The sequence below is a fragment of the Pteropus medius genome, unplaced genomic scaffold (genome assembly GCF_902729225.1).
Source record: "Pteropus medius unplaced genomic scaffold, Ma_sr-lr_union100, whole genome shotgun sequence".
In the NCBI taxonomy this organism is placed as follows: domain Eukaryota; kingdom Metazoa; phylum Chordata; class Mammalia; order Chiroptera; family Pteropodidae; genus Pteropus; species Pteropus medius.
Window position 1 is genome coordinate 5607400 of NW_024342469.1, and position 24416 is coordinate 5631815.

Genomic DNA, 24416 nt, shown 5'->3' on the forward strand with positions numbered 1-24416 from the left:
GCCCAACCTCCTTCTCCTCGTTTAAAGGGGCCGCTCTCTATTCTGCTGGGTCTGCTCCGCAAGCTACGCCATCCACTCGCCAAGGTCTAAAGGGTTAACACGCTCCCGGGCCGCGGGTCGCCCCCTGGAGCAAGCTGTGAGCACATTACGTCACCTTCCCAGCGTGCTCCCCCCACCCCACCCCGGCCCTGCCTGCCTGGGAGAGCGGGTAGAATCAAATCTGGCCCCGGAACGGTGGGGCCCGGAGGAGTCTCAACACTGTTCAAGTCGCGTCCCTCCCAAGCCCCTTACAGAGGCTGAAACGGAGGCTCGACGTGACCGCGAGGCGTCCAAATGCAGAGCGCAGTGATCACCTTTGCTGCTTTGCTCCTACGGCGACCGCGTGCTTCTTCCTAAGGATCTCTTGGCACGTCCCTCAGAAACCGCCAGCAGATCTGTGAAACAATGCCAGGGGCCGGGCGACCACTGGCCTCCTGAGGCGGGACCCAGGCACGAGCATTTTGATAAAGTTCTGCAGGCATTCTGACACGCAGCCCACTCAGATTCCCACTCCTTCAAGCACCACACTGCCCCATCTTGCAGCTCGTCACGATGTAAACAACTGTGCAAACTTCCAGGAATTTATTCTAAGGAATAAAAAGTATGAGTGCTCAAAGAAGTGTGTTCAAAGCTGTACATCCCAACGTCCTCTAACTGGGAAGCCTTGTAACGAAGGCATTGATGAATAAATTATAACCATACGATAGAATACCATGGCATCATTAAACATTACCTACGTAAATATGTATCTGCCGACAAAGGCTTTGGCAATATATTGTTAAAAGGGAAATGTTTCCTGTGAAGGTCAAGACTTAGGAGCTCACGGGCTGTATGGACGCAGACATACCCACCCGCTTATGCACTGAGTGACCTCAGGCTGTTAGGTAACCGTTCTAAGCCTTAGTTTTGTCATCTCTAAATAGGAATAGTGCCCCCTCACAGTTGAAGATTCAGTGAGATCTGCACATTCATTTGATATTTATTGAACACCTCTGTGGCAAGCAAACAGTCCCTGCCCTCTGAGAGCTTCCAGTCTAGTGAAAAGACAATTAAACATAAAAACCTAAGGAAACCTAAAATTGAGGTGAGAACTGTCTAGTGTAGCCAGGACATGGACAAGGGCCAGCCAGCATTTGGTGTATAACCTGACATATAGTAAGTCCCCATATAAGGTAGCTATTGTAATCGAAAAAAAATGGAGATCTATGTGATCATGAGAAGGGCAAAAAGGATGGAGGGCCCACCAGCAAAGTGTCAGTCATGGTTATAAGAACGGTGATTTAGGGTGAATTTTACCTTCTTGGTATTTCAGTATTGAGTCTCGTGCTCTACCTAGAGTTAGCCAGGCAGCTCCAGTATTGTTTAAAACTTTTTATAGGACATGGTTCCATAGTGTAGCGGTTACCATGTCTGCTTTATATGCAGGTCCTAGGTTCACACCCCAGTGGAGCCACAGTCTGTGGTCTAGGGCCACACCACCCTGAACAAGGCTGATGTCTGATCTCGGAAGCTAAGCAGGGTTGGGCCTGGTTAGTACTTGGATGGGAGACCACCTAGGAAGACTAGGTGCTGTAGGCAAAAATAATAATTTAAAAAAAAACCTTTTATAATGATCTTATATAACAAATAGTCTTATTTTGGGGAAGAAAGACAAGAATGTTCTTCTCATTGTTTACTTTCAGGAAAGCAAACCCTGATGTCCTGCTCTGGACCGAGCACTAAGCTGGACAGTGCCATCAACTGCACCTCTCAGTGGCTCTCATGGGGCTCCCCACACTGGGTGTGTGTGCATGTGTGACTGTCTGCTGGCCTACCATGACTCTTTCTGATCCAGTGCCCTCCCATCCCACAGCCTCAGTAACTCCCTGAAGAGTGCTGCCTGAGCACTGGGGCAGGAAGGTGGGCACTCCCACGGCTCCCAGCAGGACCTGCCAGGCCCTGGTTCCTAGCAAAGTGGTCTGAGAGGGCAAAGTGAAGGGTCAGTAGGAACTGTGAAAGAAAGGTGGTGGCACTGGAACCAGCCTCAGCAAAACACTGACATTCTCCCTCTGGTCCTGAATCTCACCTAACTGAACATGACTCCAGTGGCACCTTGACTTGGCTGGGAGAACTGAGGCTGGTCCCAAAGAGAAAACAGCGTCAGACAAGTCACTACTCAGGATCTGAAAAGGGAGGGTCCGGACTAGATGATCGGACACCCACCAGGGCCTGGGCACCTAACTACAGGTCATAGAAGGGAGTGCTGCATGTTTTTTCATTTACTACTTTTGATGCCTCCTCTTTTGGGCCTTTTTTCACAGTACTTCCCCTCCCCAAGTCTTTCAGGAGTCAATTCAGATATCAATTCCTCCAGGATTAAGCAAGAGCATGTACACCATGGTTTGACACAGAGGTGAGGCTTCTGGGTAGAAATAAGTTTGGTTTTGGATAAGCTGAAATGACTGAGGGTTATCCAATGGCAAGAGAGTTTAAGTGTCGTCTGCTTTGTGGTCTGAGGATGCAACTGTCAAGAAAAAAAGAGCAGGAGAGACAAGACCGAAAAAACACTTCATTTAAGGGGCAGGTGAGGAAAGAGGGATCAGGAAGAGACAGCGCAGATGCAGACCAAGGGCAGAGACCCAGGACAACACGGTGACCCAAAAGCTTGGGCAGATCTTCTCAGGAGGAAACTATCAATAGCATCTCTCTGCAGGCAGTGACTGGGGACCTGGAGGAAGATGTGGAGGTGAGATAAGGAGGGAGAAGGGCTGGGGACCAGGAAGGTTTTGTCCCCAGGGGACATCTAGCAATGTCTGGAGACATTTTGGTTGTCATAACTAGGAGGATTGCTACAAGCATCTAGCAGGTAGAGGCCAAGAATGCTGCTAAATATTCTACAACACAGGACAGCCCTCCTCACATACATAACGAATTATCTGGCCCCAAATGTAAGAAACCCTGCTTTAGAGCATAATGGGGAGCTCCCAGACTATAGGGGAGCTCGCAGACTGTAGGGGTGCCTCAGATTGGGCCTGGAAATTCGACAGACAGGAATATCCAAAACCATGCTGAAAACACCGCTGAAAACATCACTGTTTCCAGTGCTGCGCACCCCTGGAGCGGGTCTGGCCACTAGGAACTCCCCCCAACCCTGCCTGCTGTCCCCGGTATCTGTGGCCACTGCCTATACCAGCACCATTCACAGGCTGGTGCATCTGGTTGGTGGCATTTCCGTCACTTTACTGAATCCTAGGGGCAAGAAAGCTGAACAAACAGTACTCTGAGGCCTTTACAGCGTGCAGCAGGGGAGCTGGGCAGACTGCCTGCAGTAACACTCAAGGTGGAGGAGTTCTGAGAACAAGTGACCACAACAGTCAACAATGCACCACAGGGAAGGAGAGAGGGGGAGAGCAGGTTGGCACTGTTTGTTTTTCTGAAGGTGTCAGATGGGAAAACTTGGGACCATTTGAAAGAGGAGAGGAAGTTATCAACCAAGACGGAGAGGCTGAAGGTATGGAAGGAAGAGCCTAGGAGGACAGAAGTGTCAGACAGGAAAGAGGTGAAAACAGGTAAGACTGGTCCCTTTCTTGGCTGTGCATACAGTGGGTGCTCAGCAAATCTATGGGACAAAGACACTATCAGAGGAGGGTCCGGTCCTGTCCCTGAGAAGCCAGGCCCCAGCCTCCGAGAAGAAGTTCAGGGCTGGGCAAGCAGTTCGGACATTATCAAATTTATTTTGCCAGTGAAGCCACAAACAGAGAAGGGGTGGGCCAGGGTTGCTCAGCAAGTCTGATGGGCTGAGACAAGTCTGGTCTCCCTTGGGCTCTGTCATGGTGGGGGGTGGGGGGGTGGGGCGGAGCTGTTCCTGGGATGATTATATCTCTCCTCTTTTAAGAGGCAGACAGACTCTGGCTTGGCAAAGTCACAGACAGAGCTAGAATTCCCACCAAAGCCTCTCCCTCCTCTGCCCGGGAAGATCATGACTAAAGGGCAGCTGCCCACACAGGACTTCTGCTTGCATACCTCCTGAGCTGGGGAGCTCACTCTCTGACCAATCCAGCTTGGAGCAGCCTGGCCATTACAAAGCACAGCCTTCTGCAGAGATGCAGCCTGTCCCCCACCCACACAAGTCGAGGGCCTCCCAGCACTGCCAGAGAGGACAAGTTGACTATTTCTGTGGCTGTTCAATGACTGTACCCAGATAGCTGAGGACAGAGATTCATGTTGCTCAAAGGTCATCTGGGATTAAATACCCTCCCAGGACACTTCTGGTCCCTTCCTAACACGGACCCTTCGTCAAGGGCAGTGCTGAGACCTAAGCCAAGCTCCTCTTTCGCTGCCCCGCCAGGGGCTGGAGCTCCCCAGATGAGACGGGAACATCCTCTAAGGTGCTCTCTACATCTCTGAGGGCCCCTGGTCCTCCAACCCAGGCCCCTTGCCACCTACCTCATAAAGGGCCTCACAGCTACCTGAGGCCCAAACTAGGGTTTGCTGACCCAGAGGGTTTGCTGGCTTTTATTGTGTCTCCGTTGGGGGCTAGAACTTGTGCCAGGTGGCTCAGTGACACAGTGGGGTCAGCAGCAGGCGTGGCACCTCCACACATGGCTCAGCGCCTGGTTCTGCTACCTCCCCATGATGGGCAGCAGCCAGCCGGCCAGCAGTCCTAACCCACCAGGAGGGTTCAGCCCTGGACTCCTCCTGCCTCTCTCAGCATCTCCACAGGGTTAGGTCTGCAGCAAAATGTCCTCTGAAGGTCCCCTTGAAGCCCCCTCCAGGAGGAAATCTGGCCTGCCGTCCAGTCCCTTTAGCTGGAGCTAAGAGCCAGCTCCAGGGAGCCAAGCAAACGTGGCCTCCCCCTCACAGGGGCTGGCTCTCGCCACCAGTCAATGCCGCTGCACTTTAGCCACGCTGCCTCCTCCTGGCCCCTTGGACCCTGGGCTGCGACAGGGCTATAACTCGGACTGCGATCGTGAGATCCGCGGGCCTTTCCGGATCTCTTTCCGCTTCTCCTCTTTCTTACGGCGTTTCTCCTCTTCTCTCAGGGCCTTCTGGAAAGGGTCGGTGCTGGAAATGAACTGAGGGCAAGAGCAGAGTGGTCTGATTTAGTCCGCTGGCAGCAGTTTACTCTGAGCCAGGCCGCTGTGGGGACAGAAAGGTTGCTTAGACACAGATCCTGTCCACAGGGAGACTGCAGACATGGAGATAATTAAATGGGCTTGGGGACAACTGCTGAGAGGGTCCTGAAAGATCAGCAGAGGCCTGACAAGCAAACAGGGTGAGGGAAGGAGAACATTCCAGGCAGAGGGACAGGTAGGTGCCAATGTGTGAGCCTGCACAGGCATCATAGAAACAATAAACAGACTTCTCCAAGGGTGAAGGTGCCTGATAACCACATATGGGCTCCAAGCCCTGGCTGCCACTCTTGTGGAGGGAGGATAGCCAGAGAGAATGAGAGATAGCAGGCATCCTGTCTATGCAAGAGGTGCACAGGAAACAGGCAGGTCAGATCCTGATCTGTAAATTGACAAACCCTGAAAAAGGGGTGGGAAGAAGAGAAGATGACGGTACCCAGGTTCATGGCTTCCACAGTGGGCGGACAGTGGTGTCCGGTAGATGGGACACAGGGTGAGCAGGGGTCGGAGGAGAATGAGGACTTCAGTGGGGGCATTCTTCCAGAATGACCCCCAGACCCTGTCCTCTCCCTCTGCTCTCTTCAAACCTATGACTTGTTATGTCTGTATGGTCAGTTACTCCTCAAATTCACACCTCCATAACTAAACGCCTGCCTGGCACCTTCACTAGGATGTCCCGAACATGCTCCCAACTTGGCATGGCTCTATCTCCCCAAAACCCAGTCCCCTTCCAGCGTCCCTGTCCTCATGAACAGTGGTGCCCCGCGCCCCAGTCTAGGCGAGTAGGGAAGCCACTGAAGAGCCCCCACTCTTCACCAGATACCCCTCTGTCTTCATAGAGTCCATCATTAAGGCCTGGCTCATTTTAACTCCTAAGTCTCTCTCAAGCCCACACACTTCTGTCTCTTCTATCACTACCCCCGCATCACCACCCCCGCCCCTCTCCCAGTGACTCTGACGGCCTCCCAAGGTCTCACCACACCTACTTTGGTCCCTCTTAAGCCATTCTCACTGCAGCCAGATCTTTTCAAAATGCAAATGTGACCATGTCATACTCCTGCTTAATCCCTTCCATGACTCTCTATGACTCTAAGGGTAAAGTTCCACACAGTTGCATCTGCAGGGCTACCCTGCCCACCTCTGTTCCTCCCTCACACTCCCCGCCTTTTGGTTCTTGGATTCCGTTTTCTCCTACTTCTAGGCCTCTGTACATGCTGTGATCCAGACCCAGAATGCTTTCCAGCCCCCGCCTTCTTTGCCACATCAACTCCAGCTCAACTGTCACACCCTCTGGGACCTGCCCTGACTCCTGGCGAGGGTAGGAACTGCCTCCTCCAGTTCCTTCTCAACGCCTCCCTTGTGATCACCTGCTTCGTGTCTGCCATCCCCACTGAATAGGACAGGAGGGTAGTGTCTGACATTGCTCACTTGGCCATGAGCCCCTAGCACAGGGCCTGCCTGGCTTGTAGATGGCATTCAGTATGTATTTTTTAAGTGGATGAATGAATCATGTTAGAATATGAAATACAACAGTACTCAAAATTCAGGTAGCTATGCTATAACGTACACCTATTTTATTCGTTCTTAGGGCAGATTTGATAAATGTTTGATCAAGGTAGATATTAAAACAAACTAGGAGCTCCACCTTGTGGAGTAATCTACCTATCACATTAGATTGAGCCATGAAATCTGGAAGATGGGCTGAAAACAAAGAAGTGTGACCCAGAGGGGGTGAATGATATGTTCAAGTCACACAGCAAGTGGGAGGCCCAATTGGGACCAGCCCCCAGGCCTCCGACCTCTCTGCACAGTGCTTCCCCCACCACACTCTGTCTTCTAGCCCTATGAGTTAATTTTGATTCTCTTAGGAGAGATGAGGAGCTGGGAGACCCCTCAGGCCACCCCCATGCCCTCTGGCTGGGGACAGGCAAGTCAAAAGATCCTGGTTCCTCAGCCCCAGCTGGCTCAGCCTCAGCAGGGGAGCCCAAATCTAGCTCGGGCAGAAGAGAAACACTGCCCATCCCTTTCCCGGAGGATCCCTTTCCCACTAGGCCTGGTTAATGCCCACTTTAAGTTCCTGACACTAAACTCAAGTGAGCCCTTAATGCTGCCTGGCAATCCACACCCCAGCCAGTCCTATGCCTGCACCATCAGTTCCTCCCTAAGGGGGCATTCCCATCAAGATGCAAACATGCCATAATCTCTCCCATCTGACTAAATTCTCCTCAAAACCACACCCTCTTCCAACTCTTCCATCGGTCTGCTCCCCTAGAAAACAAACTCTTCAAAAGGGCTGTGTGTACTTCCTGCGTCCAATTCCTTTCCTCTCATTCTCTCGAAATCCAATCTTTTGTCCGCAGCCCTCCACCAAAACAGCTTCCATTAAGATCCCTAATGGCCTCCGTGTTGCTAAAATCCAGTGACCAGTCCTCAGGCCTCATCTTCCTTGACCTTCCAGCAGCGTTGACAGGCCCATCACTCCTTCCTGTAACTTTCCTCACGTGGCGTCTGGGAAACACCTTTCTTAGGTTTGCTACTCTTGTGCTGACTGCACCTTCTTGGGGTTGCTAGTTCCTCCTCATTCATGACTCCAACCTCTAATTGCAGCCGGATTGAAGGCCTCAGTCCTCACACCATTTCTCTATCTGCCCCAAGACCACCCCCAGGGTGATGGTGGCCACGGCTTTTGATATTTTCTTCGTATGCATGACTCACATTTGAACTTGAGTTTTAACTTCTCCCCTGAAATCTAGAGCCCTATAGCCAACTGTGTCCCCGCCATCCTCAATCAGATGCTCACCAGGTCCAGAAACAAAGTCTTGATCCCCAATCCAGCCCTCAACCTGCTCCTACCATGGTCTGCACATTTTAGAAAATGGCAGCCCCATTCCTCCACATGCTCAGGCCGACAATCTTCACGTCATCCTTAATGCTTCTCTCAGTCCGTATCTGCTTCCTTAGCAAACTCTATTGGCTGTGCATTCGAAACAGGAGCAGAATCTCACCATTTCTCACCAGCCACACTGTGTCACCCAGTTCAAGCCACCATCCACTCCCAAATGGAAAAGCACAGCAGCCTCACCAGTGTCCGTTTCCACCCTGGTCCCCAGACTATTCTCCACACAGCAGCCAGGCTGACCCTTTAAAGGGGTAAGTCAGAGCCCGTCACCCTGCTCTCGGAGTAAGTGCCAATGCCCCTGAGAAGCCCTGCAAGGGCCTTGGGACCTGGCCCACAACTCTGATCGTGCCTCCTCGCACTCCTTACCCCTCCAAATAAGCTTCCTCAGGGCCTTTGTGCTTGCTGCTCCTTCAGTCTGGAATGTTGTCCCCCCGGATTATATACTCGCTCCCTCATTTCCTTCAGGTCTTCTCAATAAGAATCTGTGTCCAAGTCACGCAAAATAGCGACTGTACCTCCACTGTACCCAGGAACTCCTTAACTACATTCCCCTGCTTTTTTCTCCATAGCCCTCATTGCCACCTACCATAGTATATATTTTTTATTGACTATCTCCTCCAACAAGAATGCCACTCCCAGGAGAGCAGGGCTGGTCTGTTTCTCTAGTGGCCAGGATTCTGTAGGTGCTCATTAAATGCTTAATGAGTAAATATGCTATGCCTCTGAGCCCCTGTTGAAGCTAGTCCCTCTGTCTGGAAGATATTCCCTGAGCTGGTCCACCTGGCAACCCTTACTCATCCCAGAGCCTCCACCACCTACCTGTAGAGGCTGGGTCAGGCTCCCCGTCAGGGCTCCCATGGCTCACCACTTCCACTGGCACAGTGATCATGCTGGATTGGGACCGTGTTTCCCTGCCGCCAGCCCCATCTAGACAGGGACGGCAGCCAGCACAAAGCCTGACACAAGTTGTCTCTAGCGATGGCTATGTACAAAGTAGGAGAGGACTCCCAGAACACTCGCCAGTGTAAAGGGAGCATCTGAGGGGAGCTGAGCAAGCCTGGGTTCTGCGGGTAGACAGGTCCGTGGTAGACATCGAAAGTGAGGAAAATCTTGGGTCTGCCTCCAGCCAGTGAGGAGAGTATGTTGCTGCTATATTATGTCCAAGCAGAGCACATCACGATGCAGCTGAACCAGATCTCCCCTGGCGCCCACTCTCTCTGCGGTGCATGCTCTCACCCTCCCAGTTAAGAGATGTCTGTGACCTGCAGGGTGAGGAGAGCCAGCACCACAGCAATAAAGCCTCCCTGTGGACACGTTCTCCTTGGGAAAGGCAATCTACCATAGCCTTGAGCATCCCTGCTGGGTACACCAAGGACCCAGCCCTGACTGTTCCTTACCCGGGGTACTTATCAGGGTTGTGACTGCAGCAAGCAACGCTGGGGAAAGTGTCATCTCGATTTTACATGAAGAGGTGGTGGCTTCCCTAGTTGGGAAAACTATATCCCCAACTCTGCTGCCTGAAGTAAAGCCACTGCCTCAACAAGGTACTCTACTCAGAGATTACCCTAAACACTCAGGCCTGGTCCACTGATAGTTCAGCTGAATTACTAGCAAGTGGTGCTATGCAGAAAAGAGCTAACATTGCCAACCTGACTGTCATTCTTTGAAACGCCTACTTCCAAGGTTAGCTCTTGGCTGGAGTCTGGGAACTTGGATTCTGAGAGGGCTCCCACCATCCTAAATGATAAAGTGGCTCCCTGTGCCTGAGCTGTTTGTGCAAACAATGTGCTTTATGCTGAATACCTGCTTTCGTCCTGGGGGTTCTCAAATTTTGTATGTGCTAGGCAGAAGGTGCCTATGTGACCAGCCAGCAGTCTTTAATGAGCTTCCCTGATAGACAACTTTTCACACATATTGTCATCTGTTGCTGGGGTAATTAAGCATGCCCTGTGTGACTTCACTGGGAGGGGACTCTTGGGAGCTTGTGCCCGGTTTCTCTCAGACTTCACACATGCGCCTTTTCCCTTTGCTTTGTGTGCTTTCACTGTAATAAACCATGGCTGTGAACATGACTATAGAGTCTGCGAGTCCTAGTGAATCATCAAACCTGGGGGCAGTTTTAGGACCCCTGACATAGCTGTCTATGGGCAGCAGAAGCCAGTGACAACACTGGAAGACTAGCTGCCATAAAGGCCACTTAGACAACAATCTGAATTCAAAGCCCACATCTTTGACTAGACAATACTCCAAATGATGGGCATGTTATATTTTTACTAACTGTTGTCAGTGTCCTAGCCACCTGGTTTGTCACTTAGAAGACTGCAGACTGGCAGATCAAAGACAGCCATCCCTCTTCGGGGCCATGAACCATGGAAACAAACTGTGGTTGACAACTGGACAGTCTGGGTCTCTCACTTAGATGCCCATAGCAAGGCCCTCTCTCTGATAAGATGGACCTGATTCAAAGTGCTGATCAAGGCTACATGACACAGATGAGAGTCATTACCAACCACCGGAATGCACCACTGTACTAGAATTGGCAACACACCGTGGACTGGCACAAAGCCAACTTTCTATTTCTGGTTGGACCACCTGAAGTCCCTGGTCAGAATGGTATGGACTCAAGCTCACTAAAATAATGATCAATTGGTTGAGTACATTCCTTGCCAAGTCCCTCTACAGTAGTCCATGTGGGCTATGATGTGAGATATGATATGCCTCTGAAATTTTGTAAAAATGCCCTTGCCCCCATTCACATCTGACCCTTCTGGACATATATCTAGATGAGAGTAGGGGATGATTGAAGAAAAAGTGAAATTATAGGTCCTGGCATATGGCATTCCGATTTTGTAGCAAGAATCCTAACATCCAAGGAGAGAACACCTTAGATCCCAGGAGGGAAGGGAACGATTAATCCTCTTGGTCCTTTAGATCCAGCACTGCCACTTGGCAAAACAATCCTAGGGTCTGCCCAAGCCAAGTGGCAGCTGCAGATGACAATCTGACCAGCTGCTGGGTGTGTCATTCTCAAACATGTGATAGAAAAAATGACATGCACGGTCAGTAATGAACTATTCTGTTGTGCCTGGCCATCAAAGGCAGCTCCTGAAGTGACCCTGTGCAGACGTACAGGCCAGTACAACCTTGTTTCTATGTGACAAATACAATTCCATCTCCTGATGCCTGTGTGGCCTGGGGTTATACAACTCAGAGTTCAGCAGTGTCCCAAGTCAAGTGTAACATGTGGGAGACAATGGGCCATAGAGTATCTCTCCACTGGGGATGAAGGTTGCTCTGGGTCCATCTGTGGCCATCTATGGCCCCCTGTAATTACTAGCAAGAACATCAAAGATCAGTAGGTCAATCTAAACTCCTGTGTGGGTGGTAATGGATAACAGACTGGCCTTAGACCACAGTCTGGTTGTCTAAAATAAGACCTTCTGGTCCCCTCAGCAATGATCACAGCTGACTGAGTCTGGGACCCTAGAGCACATGGCCAAGATCAATACTGCAAGCTGGGCTCATCCTGCTGCTTAGTCTTGTTGATGGCACCTATAATTAAATGCAGTATGAGACAAATTGAACAAATCTCGCCCTAGCCTCTCCCGGTTAGATAAACTGAATAGTATACTCATGTAAAAATTTGAGTTAAGCCAAGACATGTAGGGCTGAGAGGTGGACTGTGGGGAAAGCAATCTGCCTTGGACCTGAGCATCCCTGCATGTTCCTGCTGCGTACACCAAGAATGCAGCGCCCTACCTGACCATGCTGTACCTGGGCCATTTTTCAGGATTATGTTTGCAGAGAGCACCCTTGAAGGTAGAGGTGATATCTCTCCGCAAAGAGCAGGTTTGTTTCTGTTCACTATAAAAGCAGTAAATTTCCCAAGCTTGGTGTTCCCTGGCAGTGATGCATGCAAACCCACTGTCTGCACAGCATGCCTGGGCCCCTGTGTTACCCTTGGGAGACTCAGGGAACAAGGGGAACCAACATGATCAGGCCCACAGTCTGGACATAGCTTTCGCTGTAGAAAATTCTGATGTCTCTGACCTGTTGGCAACCATGAAACAGTAGCAGGCTAGCTTGTTAGCTTGCAAGGAGGGTACAAAATCTGAGACCCCTCGTGGACCGTGACACCCACCCTGCACCAAGGGTGAGCCTGTGACTTGATAAGTCCAATCCTCTAGCCCTTCTGGCCCCCCTGCCACCTCTGATCCCCTCCTCTCCTCCAGTTCATGTGACCCCATCTTTCATCCTTTCCAACAGCTTCCAGCTCTCAGAGCCCATGCTGAGCCCCTAGGATGAGAGCATGTGAAGAAATGTAGGACAGAAGCCCACCTCGGTGATCAGAGGCTCAAGGGCAAAGAAGAGCATGACTTGACCTCCCCTGCCTTCCCTGTCATTCACCTCATGTGGGGTGCCTATTATACACCAGGTAGGTATGTTCACAGCCTCTGACTGCCCCCTACAGATGGGGTCCACCTCCCATGAACAGACAGCCTGAGGCTAAAACAAGGGCAGTGGCTTGCCCAAAGGCACCAGTGAACTAGTGATGGTTCCTGGACCCAGTCCCAGACATGTCTGGCTCCAAGTCCAAATCCTGCATGCATCACCCCAAGCACCTGAGCCCCTGCAGGACCTGGCTTCCTATAACTCAGCAGAGGCACAAATCCCCACAGCTCACCTCTGTGCGGTCTACTTTGAATGGGTTCTGGAAGTCAGAGTCTTTCTCGCTGATCCCCAGCTCCTGCGCCATCTGCAGATGAGGAAACGCTAGTCATCCCCTGCCTTATCCTGCCTCTTGCTCACCCGTGGGCCACTCCCTCTGCATAGGAACCCACGCCCAAGGCTTGCCAGATGTAGGCCAGATGATGACCCCTAGGGACCCAGGTCAGCACAGAACCCCTTGAGATGACACCTCAAGGTGCTGTGAGGCTCATCACAGGAAACACAACTAAGGGCTTACATTCAGGCCTAGCTGTAGGCAGAGGCAAGGCTCACAGCACACCATGAGACAGAGGGTCCAGACCTCCTCTGCACCAGTCCTTACCAGGCTGAGGATGGGCGAATGGGGCCCCTGGTCAAAGACGCCTGACTGGTTGCAGAAGCTGATGCCCCAGCGGATGAGGAGATTCCAGTTGGAGTTGCGGTCAAAGTAGTGGTGCACGATCCTGGGGAAGCGCAGCACCACATCGCCGAAGAAGGCCGTGTTCTCCACCACTTGGGAGAAAGCTGGAGAGAAGACCCTGAGGAGTGGCCAGGGCAGATGCCCTCCTACTGCCCTCCTGGCCAGCCCCAGGCAACTGCCGGAGAACAGAGGCAAGCCCACCAAGCAGAGGAGGGACCAGTGCCTGCTGCCCACAGGCTGCTGCCCCCATGTGCAGTATGTGCTAAGGGCCTTATGTACACCAGATCACTGAATCCTCAAAACCACCTTCAGAGGGAGATGTGGCTGCTGTTCCCATTTTACACAGGAGAAAATGAGGCTCAAGGGGCTAGCGAGGTACAAATATAGGCTACTAGCTCAGGTCCGTCTGACTGCAAAGGCCCTGCTCTTTCTCCTGTACATCATAGCTTAGAAGACTAGTTTACTGTGGGGACCAGAGGGGTGGGTGTCATTTTGCACATGGAGGCATATGTACCACAGGAGGCTTTGCTGGCCCTAACCTCCCCGACTTGTCATCCAAATGCCCACAGCAGGACCCTGGCGTCGGCACAACTACCACATCTGTGAGGGGTCAGGTCTGCTAGGACAGCTGGGCCACATATCAGGGTTTGTTTTTTAAAAATCTCTTCTAATTTTATTTTAAATGCTTAAGTTCTTATTTAAAAATAATTTTAGATTTATATAATACACCACAGAATTCCTTCACTTGGTTTCCTCAAATGTTATTATCTTACACAACCACTGTACAACGATGGAAACCAACAGATTAACATTGCTACAATACCATTGACGACTCCATAGACCTTATTAGAATTTAATTGATTTCCCCACTAATATCCTTCCTCTAGTCAACAGGTCACTTTAGGCTGAGTTTAGCGTCCATCATAGTGGCAGGTCCCCCCGACCCAGGCTAACATGAAAAATAAGTATGGATCCAGTCCTCTTTGAGTCCCGCAGGTAAGGCCCAGGCAGCCCTCACCAGCACTGACCGGGCCACACAGAGAGACAAGCGGACTCCTCCAAAGATATGCCAGGTTGGGTCTGAGGCAAGTGGGGCCTGGAGACCTGGGCTTCAGAACAATCTTGAACCTCAAAGAACTCAGGGGTGGGTTTGGTTTACAGAGCCAAGGCAAACCACTTATCCTTTTTCATCTGAAAAAATGGAGCTAATAGTACCTTTCTCAGTTAGTGGAGATTAGAGATGATATTTGTAAAAGTACCCAACATTCAATATTTAAAAGCTACTTTTATCTTTTCATCCTCTCTCAGTGTAATCAAAATTTTATTGCTAGAAGGTAACCAATTAATGGGAAAATTACCACTGGAAATTCTTAGAAGAGGGGATGAAGGGACACAGAATATTCTTTCATCTTATTTAGCCATGCTTGTCCCCTCTTAACTCAAAAAGGACTTCAGGGAGTTGGGGCTTTCAGAATAGTAGTAAAGAGTGCTGGTAACTGCCTGCACTGGCCAGTTATTGTGACAGGGTTGTTTTTTTCACCTGTAAATGGGAACAACCCTTGCCTTCTCTACCAGAAGGGTCAGGGTGGTGGAAAAGGCCAGGACCCCTGGCGTGATAGCAGGCAGAGGCTCCTTCCTGGTTCCCTTGCCCCAAGCACAAAGGAATACATTTGTGTCAAGGGCACAAAGACGGGCTCTGAAGCCCAGAAATTCTTGAACAACCATATACTAAGTGCCCATTCACCAAAGAGGAACACTTGGAAGGTGCCATAAGAGGTACTTCCAGAGGAACAAAAGTGACAAGAACAGGAAGGAAAAAACAACTAGAGAAAATCAAGATAGTCGGGAGGAGGACGGGAGGAGAGTGGGAAGACCATACCATCCTTCAGTTTCTCGTCCTGGGGGAAGGGCCCATCTGGGAGCACATCCGCAGCAATGAGCACTGTCCGGGAGTCCTCCAGCACCTGAGAGACCCCCGCCTGGCTGAGTAGTTTTGCAGAGGCCTTCACAGACCAGCCCCAGCCCCGCTCACCTAAACCCTACTTCAAACCTTTTGAGCATGCAGCCTTCCCTAACTGAATACTGCCCCCTTAGGTAACTCCTACTCATCCCTCAGTGCCCAGATCAAAGACTAGGCCTGCCATGAGCTGCCCTGTGCCTGCACGCACCTTAAAGAGCCCCTTGAGCATGACATCAAGGATCTTGTACTGCTGGTGGACATCATTCAGCTGGACCAGGTTTTTCAGTGCCAACAGCTGCTCCCGCCGCTTCACCTCAAACATCTTCTTGTCTGAGCAGCGTTAAGGAACGGGCACCAATATTCCTGCCTGGATAATTCAGTGGTCTCAACCCAAAGGTCCCATTCTTGACCAATGAGTATCTGCAAGGGCCACAGATGCCCAAGCCTGAGACCACCCCACCCCCCTAAACCCCCAGGGAAGGAATAAACTGTCTGAGAAGCATACGCATCCTGCAATGTATCATTTGTCCAGTTCGGAGGATTCTGCAACCAAGAGCCTGAACACAACCATTAAGGACCTGGCTCTTGTCCTCCCCTCTCCTCCCCTCCCCATGGCGTTCCCTCCATCTCCCACAACCATTCACTATTTCCAGAACCTCCACTCCTCTGTGCACTCTGCCTGGGATATCCCCCACCCTTCTCTGAGTTTCTATTCTTTCAAGACTCAGTTCAAAAGGCACAGCAGTGTTTCTCCCCTGCCCCTCCCATGTTCCATCAGAGCATTGATCAAAAGTGCAATATGAGGCTTCTGAAGGCCTCAAAGCCAGGGACTGGTCCTGACTCATCTTTGTGTCCCCAAAGCCTGGCCCAGAGTAGGTGGTCCAGGACGCCAGTGCCTGAGTCTCTGCCCAGGGTCTCGCCCACAGGTGTTAGGCATATATGTACAATCTGTAGAGCCCTCATGGCTCTGAGAGAGGTGCTTTGCCTCCTCCATCTAACATAATAGGGAAACTGAGGCTCAAAAAAGAACTGACTTGATCAAGATTTAATTATAGAGTACCTTACATTTTCTCTCTTGTTCCCCTCTGCTGGGCCTGCTCCATCCCCGGAATGCCCCCAAGAGATTGTGGGTATAGAGAGAACTCATTTATTAGACTCCTCAGGCACAGTTCATTAACCCCATCTTCAACCCAAAGGATACAGATCTCCAGGCTCGGGTCCAGGGAGGTCCTTAGGGTACCTGTGACTCCCGTTCCAGACAGTAGCAGGATAAACAGGAAGGCCAGGAACTGAAGAAGGTCCATGTCCACAACCCTGGAGCTAGGTAAGTTATCCAGAGAAAGGAAGTAAGACTTAGAGCTTAGTGTTATATAGAGTGAGGTGAATGGCAACTTCCCACAACATGGCATAGCCTCCAAATACCAAGAACCCTGCTTTGGGAAGCCCTGGAGCCCCAGTCCTTAGCCCAGGGTCTGTGAACAGCAGAAACACAATAAAGACTATGGGATGGTAGGAGGGAGGGAGGGGATAAATGTCACCAGTGCAGGGATGCTTAGAGCGCAGGGATTAGCATCTGGAGCTCTGGGCTGGAGCCTTTGCTCTTTCCAACTGTGGGACCACAGGCAAAATGCTCAGCCTCTCTGAGCCTCAGCTTCCTCACTGTAAAACAGGGATAAGGAGGTCACTTCCGTGCTTCAAGGAGGGAGGAATGGGTGAGGCACTGTGCCTGGGGAAGGAGGGGCCTGTCAGTATCATTCTCTCTCAACCCACCCTCCTATCCTGGCCTCTCTAGGAATGTATCTGGTCAAGGAAACCCAAGAAGTCATAGAGTATGTAAAACTTCTGGTCTTTCCCTTCTTCCCTGACTTCTGTCATCAGAAAAGAAGGGATGCAGGGCAGGAAGGGAGGCAGGGCTGTCTTCGGGTAAAAGGGATACTGCTCACTCACTTTGCAACCATAGGCACCACAAGGAACACCTGTTCCTATTTAGGCAACATTCCCCAATTATTGAGTACCTACCATGTTCTAGGCAGTGTTCTAAAGTTGGGAGTACAGCAGTGAATAAGATAAAACTCCCTGCACTCACGGTACTTATTTTCTCAGTAGGGGTAAGAGACAACCAATTAACTTGTAAAACAAGCACAGAAAGATGAGAGGGAGTCAGTGGGGTGCAATCTTAAATACAGTGGTCAGAGAAGTCCGCAAACTCGGATGACCGGGGCCCAACTTTACCAATGTGGAAACCAAGACTCAGTCACTCAGCTATTCCCAAACTAAACCAAGAGTCTAAATGGGCATAGGCTATCTCTGAGGGGGCGACTGTTCTACTAGGACACCTGCCGCAAGGGAGAGATGCTCAGTTATTGACAGTGAGATCTCACAGAGGTCATGTAGAGAATCGTCCACACACCACACATATAACTGAAAGCTAGAGAATGAAAAGTAGTCCAAGTTCACCCAGGATCCCCTAATTTCCAATGTCACGCTCCAGACTCAAGAAAACCGGACCCAGGCTAGAGCAGAACTTGGGGCCAGGGAAATATCAGATGGCAAGGTAATGACTGAAGTAGGGAAGAAGTGAGAAAAGAAAGCCGAAAAAGGAGTGCGTGGGGGCGGATCCTGCCTTCCCTGTTACTCCCACTTATCTGGCCTCTCAACCCCGCTCCTGGCCCGTGCGTTCTGAGCTCTTCTCAGCTCCGGTAGGAACCCATTCTGCAAGAGTGGCGTGGTGGTGGTGGGCCCTGAGCTTGCGGACGCTGGCCTTTCGGGTTCCGGGAGAAGAGAATGAGCCTTTCCAACGAGATGAGGCGACTGGGAACCCGAATTTCACTCCCCTGCAGCCTGTTCTAGGCCTGCGCTCGCCCCACTCCCACTGGGAAACCTCCTGCCCGGCGACCCCTCCTCACCTACCAGGACAGGCGATGCGAAAAGGGGCAGGCAGCTAAGCCCTCCGCGCGTGGCTCGGCTCGAGGGTTCGCTGGGAAGCCAGCACAGGCGCCGAACCCCACAGTAACCGCGACCAGCAGCACTAGGACCGCAGCCCCGCCCACTGCGCCGCTCCTGGCCAATGAGCGCTGGCCGCGTCGCCGGCGACGCTGACTTCACTTCCGGCCCCGCCCCGGCGGGCTTGGGCACAGCTCGTGTGGAGGTCCTGTGGAGTTTTATCCCAACCACCATGCGCCGCCGTAGGGGTGCCTGGTGCTCGATAAAGATCCGGTTGGAGGAAGTTAAGTCGGCCACCAACTTTAAGGGTGCGTCAGCAAACCTGGGCCCTGACCCCGGCCGGGAGCCCCGTCCACGATACTGTTTCCTCAGCTGACAGTTTTGGCAAGATCAGTTTAGCGGGTCGTGACTAGCAGTTTTTTTTTTTGTTGTTTTTGTTTTTAAGGAACCTGCAGTGCGGAGTTAGTGCATCACCTGCTCACCTCTCCGGTCCACCAATTTCTAAACGGAGTTCGTCAGTTCATTAGGACGAAGTTTCTGCAGGGTCAGTATAGCCAGATCCGAGAAGTAAGGTGGGTTAGCCAGTTCTGGACACCGGGGACCTCGGCAAGGCAGGCGGGAAAGGAGAGAGAGGCCTGCTGGGCTGAGCTTGGAAAGGGAGAGGCTAAAAGAACCGCACACGTGGGTATACAAATGCAAGCTCCGAGGAGGGCCTTGAGAGAAAGGGACACGGGATCTGCTTTACCCAGGAAGGTCTAAGCTGGGACATTTTCGCTGAACTGGAGAGCTGAGATTTAATCTGCTCAGCTTCCTTGCCTGGAAGTTATACCTCTCCATTTTCACATGAGGTAAGGCAACGGGTAAAGTGCCTGTCAGCACGGGGATCGCAGCACCACCAAACACATGGCTTTTCTCTGCCCGTCCAGCCCCGAGGATGGCCTGGCTTGCGTTTTCTGCGTACAGCCAAGGCACTCAGCTAGCACTGTCACTCTTTATGTTACCAGAGGAAATTCGGCCCCCACCGCCGTCTCTGAGGAGACCATCTATCCTGGCTGAGGAACCAGGAAGAAGAGGCCAAGATAAGTTGAGAGTGAAATGTTTTTGGACTGCTCACACAGGCACGTGAGTGTATCATTTTATTTCCTGATTCCGTTTCAACAGTGGAATAAATGGATTCAGATAAATGGCTGCAGTGTCATCCATTTCCCCAACTATTGTGGCCTGACTTTGTCTTCTTCAGGTCTCAGTTCTCTCCATTTCTGGACCTTTAAGTCCCGAGGGTCAGTCTCTGATGTGGGACAGAGATACAGCCACCCCTCCCAGGCAGCTGGCAGCAAAACATGAGGAAAACAGCAGAGACGTGGGGCCAACCAAAGGAGAACCACACTTCCAGAGCCCCAAAAAGGCAGAAAGGGTCAGACAAGAACAGAAGTGCTCCCAAGAATAGTGGGCTGGATTCTAAAATCCAGACCTGAACTCTGGGGCTTGGTAGTTGCTATGCGACAGGGAATTATTCCATAAAAAGAAGAGGAAAGCTGGGAAGGCAGCCGGTGGGGTTGGGGAGGAAGTATCACCACCACACACACACCAGATGAAAGTGTCTCTAGACTATCACAACAACCCTCCAAGAGGGCCTCTGACCACTGCCCACAGCCCCAAGCTTTCTCAAGGACATACCAGTTACCCAGCACCACCATGTTGTGTTGAGGGAAGCACCTGTGCCAACTGAGCTGGGCAACTTTCTCCAGAATTCTTGGAGAAGGACTAGCTCCTTCCTGAGTTTGGTGATGTGGCTTTGGAGACAGGCAAATCTGGGATCAAATCCTGATGCTACCACTGTGTGATCCTGGGCATGTCATTTAACCTGTCTGGTCTGTTACAACTATGTTAATACTTTTAGCTGCTATGAGGATTAGATAACAGTGCATGTAATGTGGCTGGCCCTTGGGAGGATCTTAAACAGAACAAGTCATTGTCATTGCTATCACTATTAATTATTCTCACTGACTCTTGCTTACTTTAGAGGACTGGGCTAGAGGTAGCGCACCACCCTGTCCTGAAGAATGATGCCACACCATCCCATAGCCTGGGTGACTCTGCCCTGGCCAAAGCTCCCAGATGCAAGAAAGGATACAGCATGTCTTGCAGGGGTGACTGGGCCGAGGAGCCTCTGGGGGAAAGGCCTTCCAAGACCTGTAGGGTCTGGGCTATGCTATGATCAGCTGGGAGGCCCATGCTCTGGACCTGAGGGGAGAAAAAGGCAGAGAAGACAGGTCTCCCAGAGCCCACTCCACACAGGCCCTCTCTACCCTCCACCCCTTGTATCCACCACCTCCATTGGCTGCTATGGCCAGAACTCCCACCCTCCACACAGAAGATAGTGTGGAGGGTCTAACCTCAGAATGGCTACATGGCATCCCCTTCCTACCCACCTGCAATAAGAAGCCATGCAGAGCCCGGAGTGTGCTGTTCGAGAGGGTAGAGAGGTCAGCCAAAGCTGCGCTTCGCAGAACAAGACCCACCTCTTCATGAGAGAGGATGCTTCTACTCTGGAACCGCACAAACTGGTCCAGGGAGAGAAACCCCCAAACATGCAGTGATTCAGCATCTCCATTCAGACATTTCCTGTGCCCCTGCTGTGCTCTGAACTGGGCTGAGGACACAGATCTGTAACCAACAGCACCCTGCCTTCAAAGAGCTCAGAGCTGGTGGACTGGAGCAGGGCTCTGTCATGGGAAAGTGGGATAAATGAGGCAGACTGCAAGACCCTGAGAGAGTTAGTTGATCCTGCTGAACCCTTCGGTACCTTCCTCGCCTGCCCCTCGGCCTTGTACCACACACTCATGGTCAAAATGGACCATGTGTGGTTACCCAAACACACTGCCATGTGCTTGTAGCCTGTTCTCACTTCACTACCTGGATTACATTTCCTCCCCTTTGCCTATTAACCCTTCAAGCTTCAGCTAAAATGTTACCTTCATTTTAGCTGAATGTTCTTTCATTGTAGTAAAGACAGGTACTGAGTGCTCACTACATTCTTATTCACCTCTCCCTCCCAGCTCTGGCAAAACTACTTACTCTCTTCTCTGTGCTCCCCCACCAAGCACTGATTTATTCATTGACTCACTTCACTATCACAGACTCCCTGCTTTGTTGTTTATTCAGTGGGCACTTACTGCATGCCAGGCACTTAGCATATCTTCTACTCTATCATTAATAACATCACATCTTAACTATAGTGTCCTTGTCTATATCCTTCTCTAGACTGAAGGATCCTTAAAGGCAGGGCATTTCGCTCATCAGCGTCTTTGGTACCTAGCAGGCAGGCTAGGCTCTGGTCGATGTTTCATGAATGAGTGAATGAAAGTGTCTGGCTCTTTTGGGGCGAGGAGATGTGGGCATTTAGAGGAGTTCTCTGAGCATACCTCTTGTAGGGTGAAGGCCTGCCCAGCCCCTCTAACTTCAAGGATTAGGGTTACCTAAAGTAAGGTGTGCCTGGCCTCACAGGACCACCCAGCTCATGACATTCTTCAGACCACAAGACCATCCTTTCCATACTTACCAGGGTCATGAGCCTCAAGATCTCTGGTCTGAGGAAGGAGCTGCCTCCGGCATCCAGGAAGGTAAACAGCAAAAACCGATTCCAGGGCTGGGAAGCCACGTGGAGTGCTAAAGGAAACACCAGTCACCCTGGATTGTTACTGCTGCTTTTCCAAAGGCTTTGGAACATTACTAAGGAGGACTTTCTCCTATTGGCTCAAAATGGGCCGCTCAGCTAGAGGCAGGGCATTGGACGAGCTGACCCCAGGAAGTTTCTTTCTTCCCTGGGATTCTGTCCACCTATGCTGCCTGGCTCAGGAAGACCACACATCCCATATTGTAGGAAGCAGGCAACAGGAAGTGCTCTGCCACTAAAGAGTTTTGTGACGGTGATTGGGTAAGTTGCTTGACCTCTCTGAACCTCAATGTCCTCATCTGTATACTGGGCAAAACTGCCCTTGCAGAGTTAAAAGAATTTTTAAAAAATGAATGCGAATTTCTGATCAGAGGATGGCAGTCTGGGTCAGGTGGCAGGAGCTGGCCCCATCTCATTTCTCCCATGGGAACATTAGAGAATGGGGAGGGATTCTACCGATGTCTGGGCTCCTGGCATGCAGATAGTCAAGCAAGGCCTCCAGGCAGCCAACACAGGCATGGGACAATAGAGGATCCTTCTGCAAGAAAACAACAAAAACAAAAACCATAGGTTTTGCTATCAATGGATTTTGATGCCAAATAAGAAAAAAAATTTGGTTTTCAGAATGATTTGGATTTCATAATTTCAGATTGGGACTGTGGCCCTGTAGATAATGAAGAAATGTTTGTTGGTTTCATCTCTCATGTACACATACAGCACAGTGCTTATACTGATGATTTACCTACATTTAAGACACTGTTTTGTTTCAGGAAAGGAGATGGGCCCTGGGTCCCACTAAGAGATTCACAGATTACAGACTCTGTAAGAGCCTCATAGTTTATCTAAGCCAGTGGGTTTCGACCTTTTTTTTACAAAAAGCAGCTGAACCTTTCATCAAACAAAATTTTATGCTCTAATAAGCATATGAAAAGATCTCATTATCATTAGTCATTAGGGAAATGCAAATTAAAACCACCAAGAGATATCACTGCTCACTCACCAATAGCTACAATTAAAAAGACACAGCCCTTCTACCATATGAGGATACAGCAAGAACTCAGTGATCTGGAAGAGGGCCCTCGCCTGACCCTGCTTGGCACTCTGGTCTTGGACTTCCAGCCTCTCTAACTGTGAAAAATAAATTAACTATTATTTATAAGCTCTGCCCACCCACACACAGGAAAAAAAACCCTGACAATATCAAGTGTTGACCAGAATGTGGAGCAACTGGAACTCTCATATACGTCTCTTGGGAAGTAAAATGGTGCAGGCATTTCGGAAAATAGTTTGATGATTTCTTATAAATATACATTTAACATATGTGGTAGACAGAATTTTAAGATGGTTCCATGACCTCTACTCCCAGATGTTACTCTTGTGATTATGTCACATCATAAAGCCAAGGGAAATTGTTTGGGTAGGCCCGATCTAATCACACCATTCCTTTGAAAGCAGTTTTCTTTGGCTGGTGGCAGAAGAACTAGAGATTGGAAGAGTGAGAAGAATTCAACATGCATTGCTGGTTTGAAGATGGAGGGGCCATGTGAGAAAGAATGTGGGCAACCTTAAAGAGCTGAAAGAGGCCCCTGAGGAAAAAGGTGATTCTTTCCCATATACCCCAATAAGTACCTAGCCTAGCAAACACCTCAATTTCAGCCTTGTGAGGACCCTAAGCGAAGAACCTGGTCAAGCTCACCCAGACTTCTGACATAGAGAACTGTGAGATAATAAATGTGTGTTGTGTTAAGCCATTAAGTTTGTGGTAACTTGTTACACAGCAATAGAAAAATAACATCATTTGACCTAGCAATCCCACTCCTAAGTATTTACCCAAGAGAAATAAAAACATATCCACACAAAGACTTGTACTTCAGTATTAAGGGCAACTCAAGTCATAATAGCCAAAAATCTGGAAGTCCCAAATACTTATCAGTAGGTCAATGAATAAACAAATTGTGGCATAGCCATATAATAGACTACTACTCACCAATAAGAAGAAATAAACACAACAATATAAATCTCCAAAGCATTAAGCTAAGAAGCTAGATATACAATACCAAATTTTGTATTATTTCATTTATATGAAATTCTAGAAATGGTAAAACTATAGTGACAGAAAGCATATCAGTGTTTGCCAAGGGTCAAGGATAGGGAGAGGGGATTAACTTCAAAGAGGCACAAGAAAACTTTTTGGGGTGATAAAAATATTCCATATCATGAGAATCAGAACTCATCTAATTCTACACTTAAAATCGGTGAATTTTATTGCATGTAAGAAATCTCAATAAAATTGATGTTTTGACAAAAGATGTTTATAATATAAAAAGTGATTGTTTTTAAATGTAAAAACAAACTAACAAAAAAATCCTATGCTCTCGTGCTATTCTTTAGAAGGCAGCAGCCTGGTGGTTAAGGGTATGGGGCAGACTTGGGTTTGAATCCTTACTTAGTCACTTACCATCTGTGTGACCCTGGCCAAGGTAACTTAACCTTGTTGAGTGGGAATAAAAAGATTACCTGAGTTGCTGAGAGGGTTAGATGAGCAATGGATATAGTGTTTAACCAGTGCTTGGCACAGAGTAAACACTCAATAAATGGTAAATATCTTAGGAAATGCATAACGAAGAAACATACTCCTCTCTTTAACAAGCCGAGTCTCC

General features: G+C 50.0%; 2 protein-coding genes and 1 pseudogene across 6 annotated transcripts in view; 1 reads left to right on the plus strand and 2 right to left on the minus strand.

Moving 5' to 3' along the window:
* The first annotated feature begins 1501 nt into the window (after positions 1 to 1501).
* Positions 1502 to 1617, plus strand: LOC120603021 (uncharacterized; annotated as a pseudogene).
* A 2115-nt stretch (positions 1618 to 3732) lies between these two features.
* Positions 3733 to 18180, minus strand: CCDC134 (coiled-coil domain containing 134). Of its 5 annotated transcripts, XM_039863325.1 has the most exons (8): positions 18048 to 18136; positions 16676 to 16796; positions 16339 to 16457; positions 15346 to 15467; positions 15057 to 15141; positions 13100 to 13281; positions 12734 to 12805; positions 3733 to 5093 (listed from the first exon to the last, which is right to left on the minus strand). In XM_039863325.1, the coding sequence occupies exons 3-8, from the start codon at positions 16439 to 16441 to the stop codon at positions 4968 to 4970; spliced, it is 690 nt and encodes a 229-aa protein (XP_039719259.1). In that variant the 5' UTR covers positions 16442 to 16457; positions 16676 to 16796; positions 18048 to 18136; the 3' UTR covers positions 3733 to 4967. The 5 variants fall into 5 exon arrangements, with proteins under 5 accessions (XP_039719259.1, XP_039719258.1, XP_039719260.1 ...); XM_039863324.1 differs by lacking the exon at positions 16676 to 16796 and having other exon boundaries at positions 18048 to 18180; XM_039863326.1 differs by lacking the exon at positions 16676 to 16796 and having other exon boundaries at positions 18044 to 18175.
* Positions 18181 to 19199: 1019 nt separating this feature from the next.
* MEI1 (meiotic double-stranded break formation protein 1) overlaps positions 19200 to 24416 on the minus strand; it is a 57858-nt gene continuing 52641 nt past the window's right edge. The window contains exons 27-31 of the mRNA XM_039863329.1: positions 22213 to 22294; positions 21643 to 21749; positions 20513 to 20644; positions 20215 to 20324; positions 19200 to 19407 (exon numbers count right to left, since the gene is read on the minus strand). Of these exons, the coding sequence (XP_039719263.1) occupies positions 19362 to 19407; positions 20215 to 20324; positions 20513 to 20644; positions 21643 to 21749; positions 22213 to 22294 (477 nt within the window). The 3' untranslated portion in view covers positions 19200 to 19361. The remainder of the gene's footprint in view (positions 19408 to 20214; positions 20325 to 20512; positions 20645 to 21642; positions 21750 to 22212; positions 22295 to 24416) is intronic.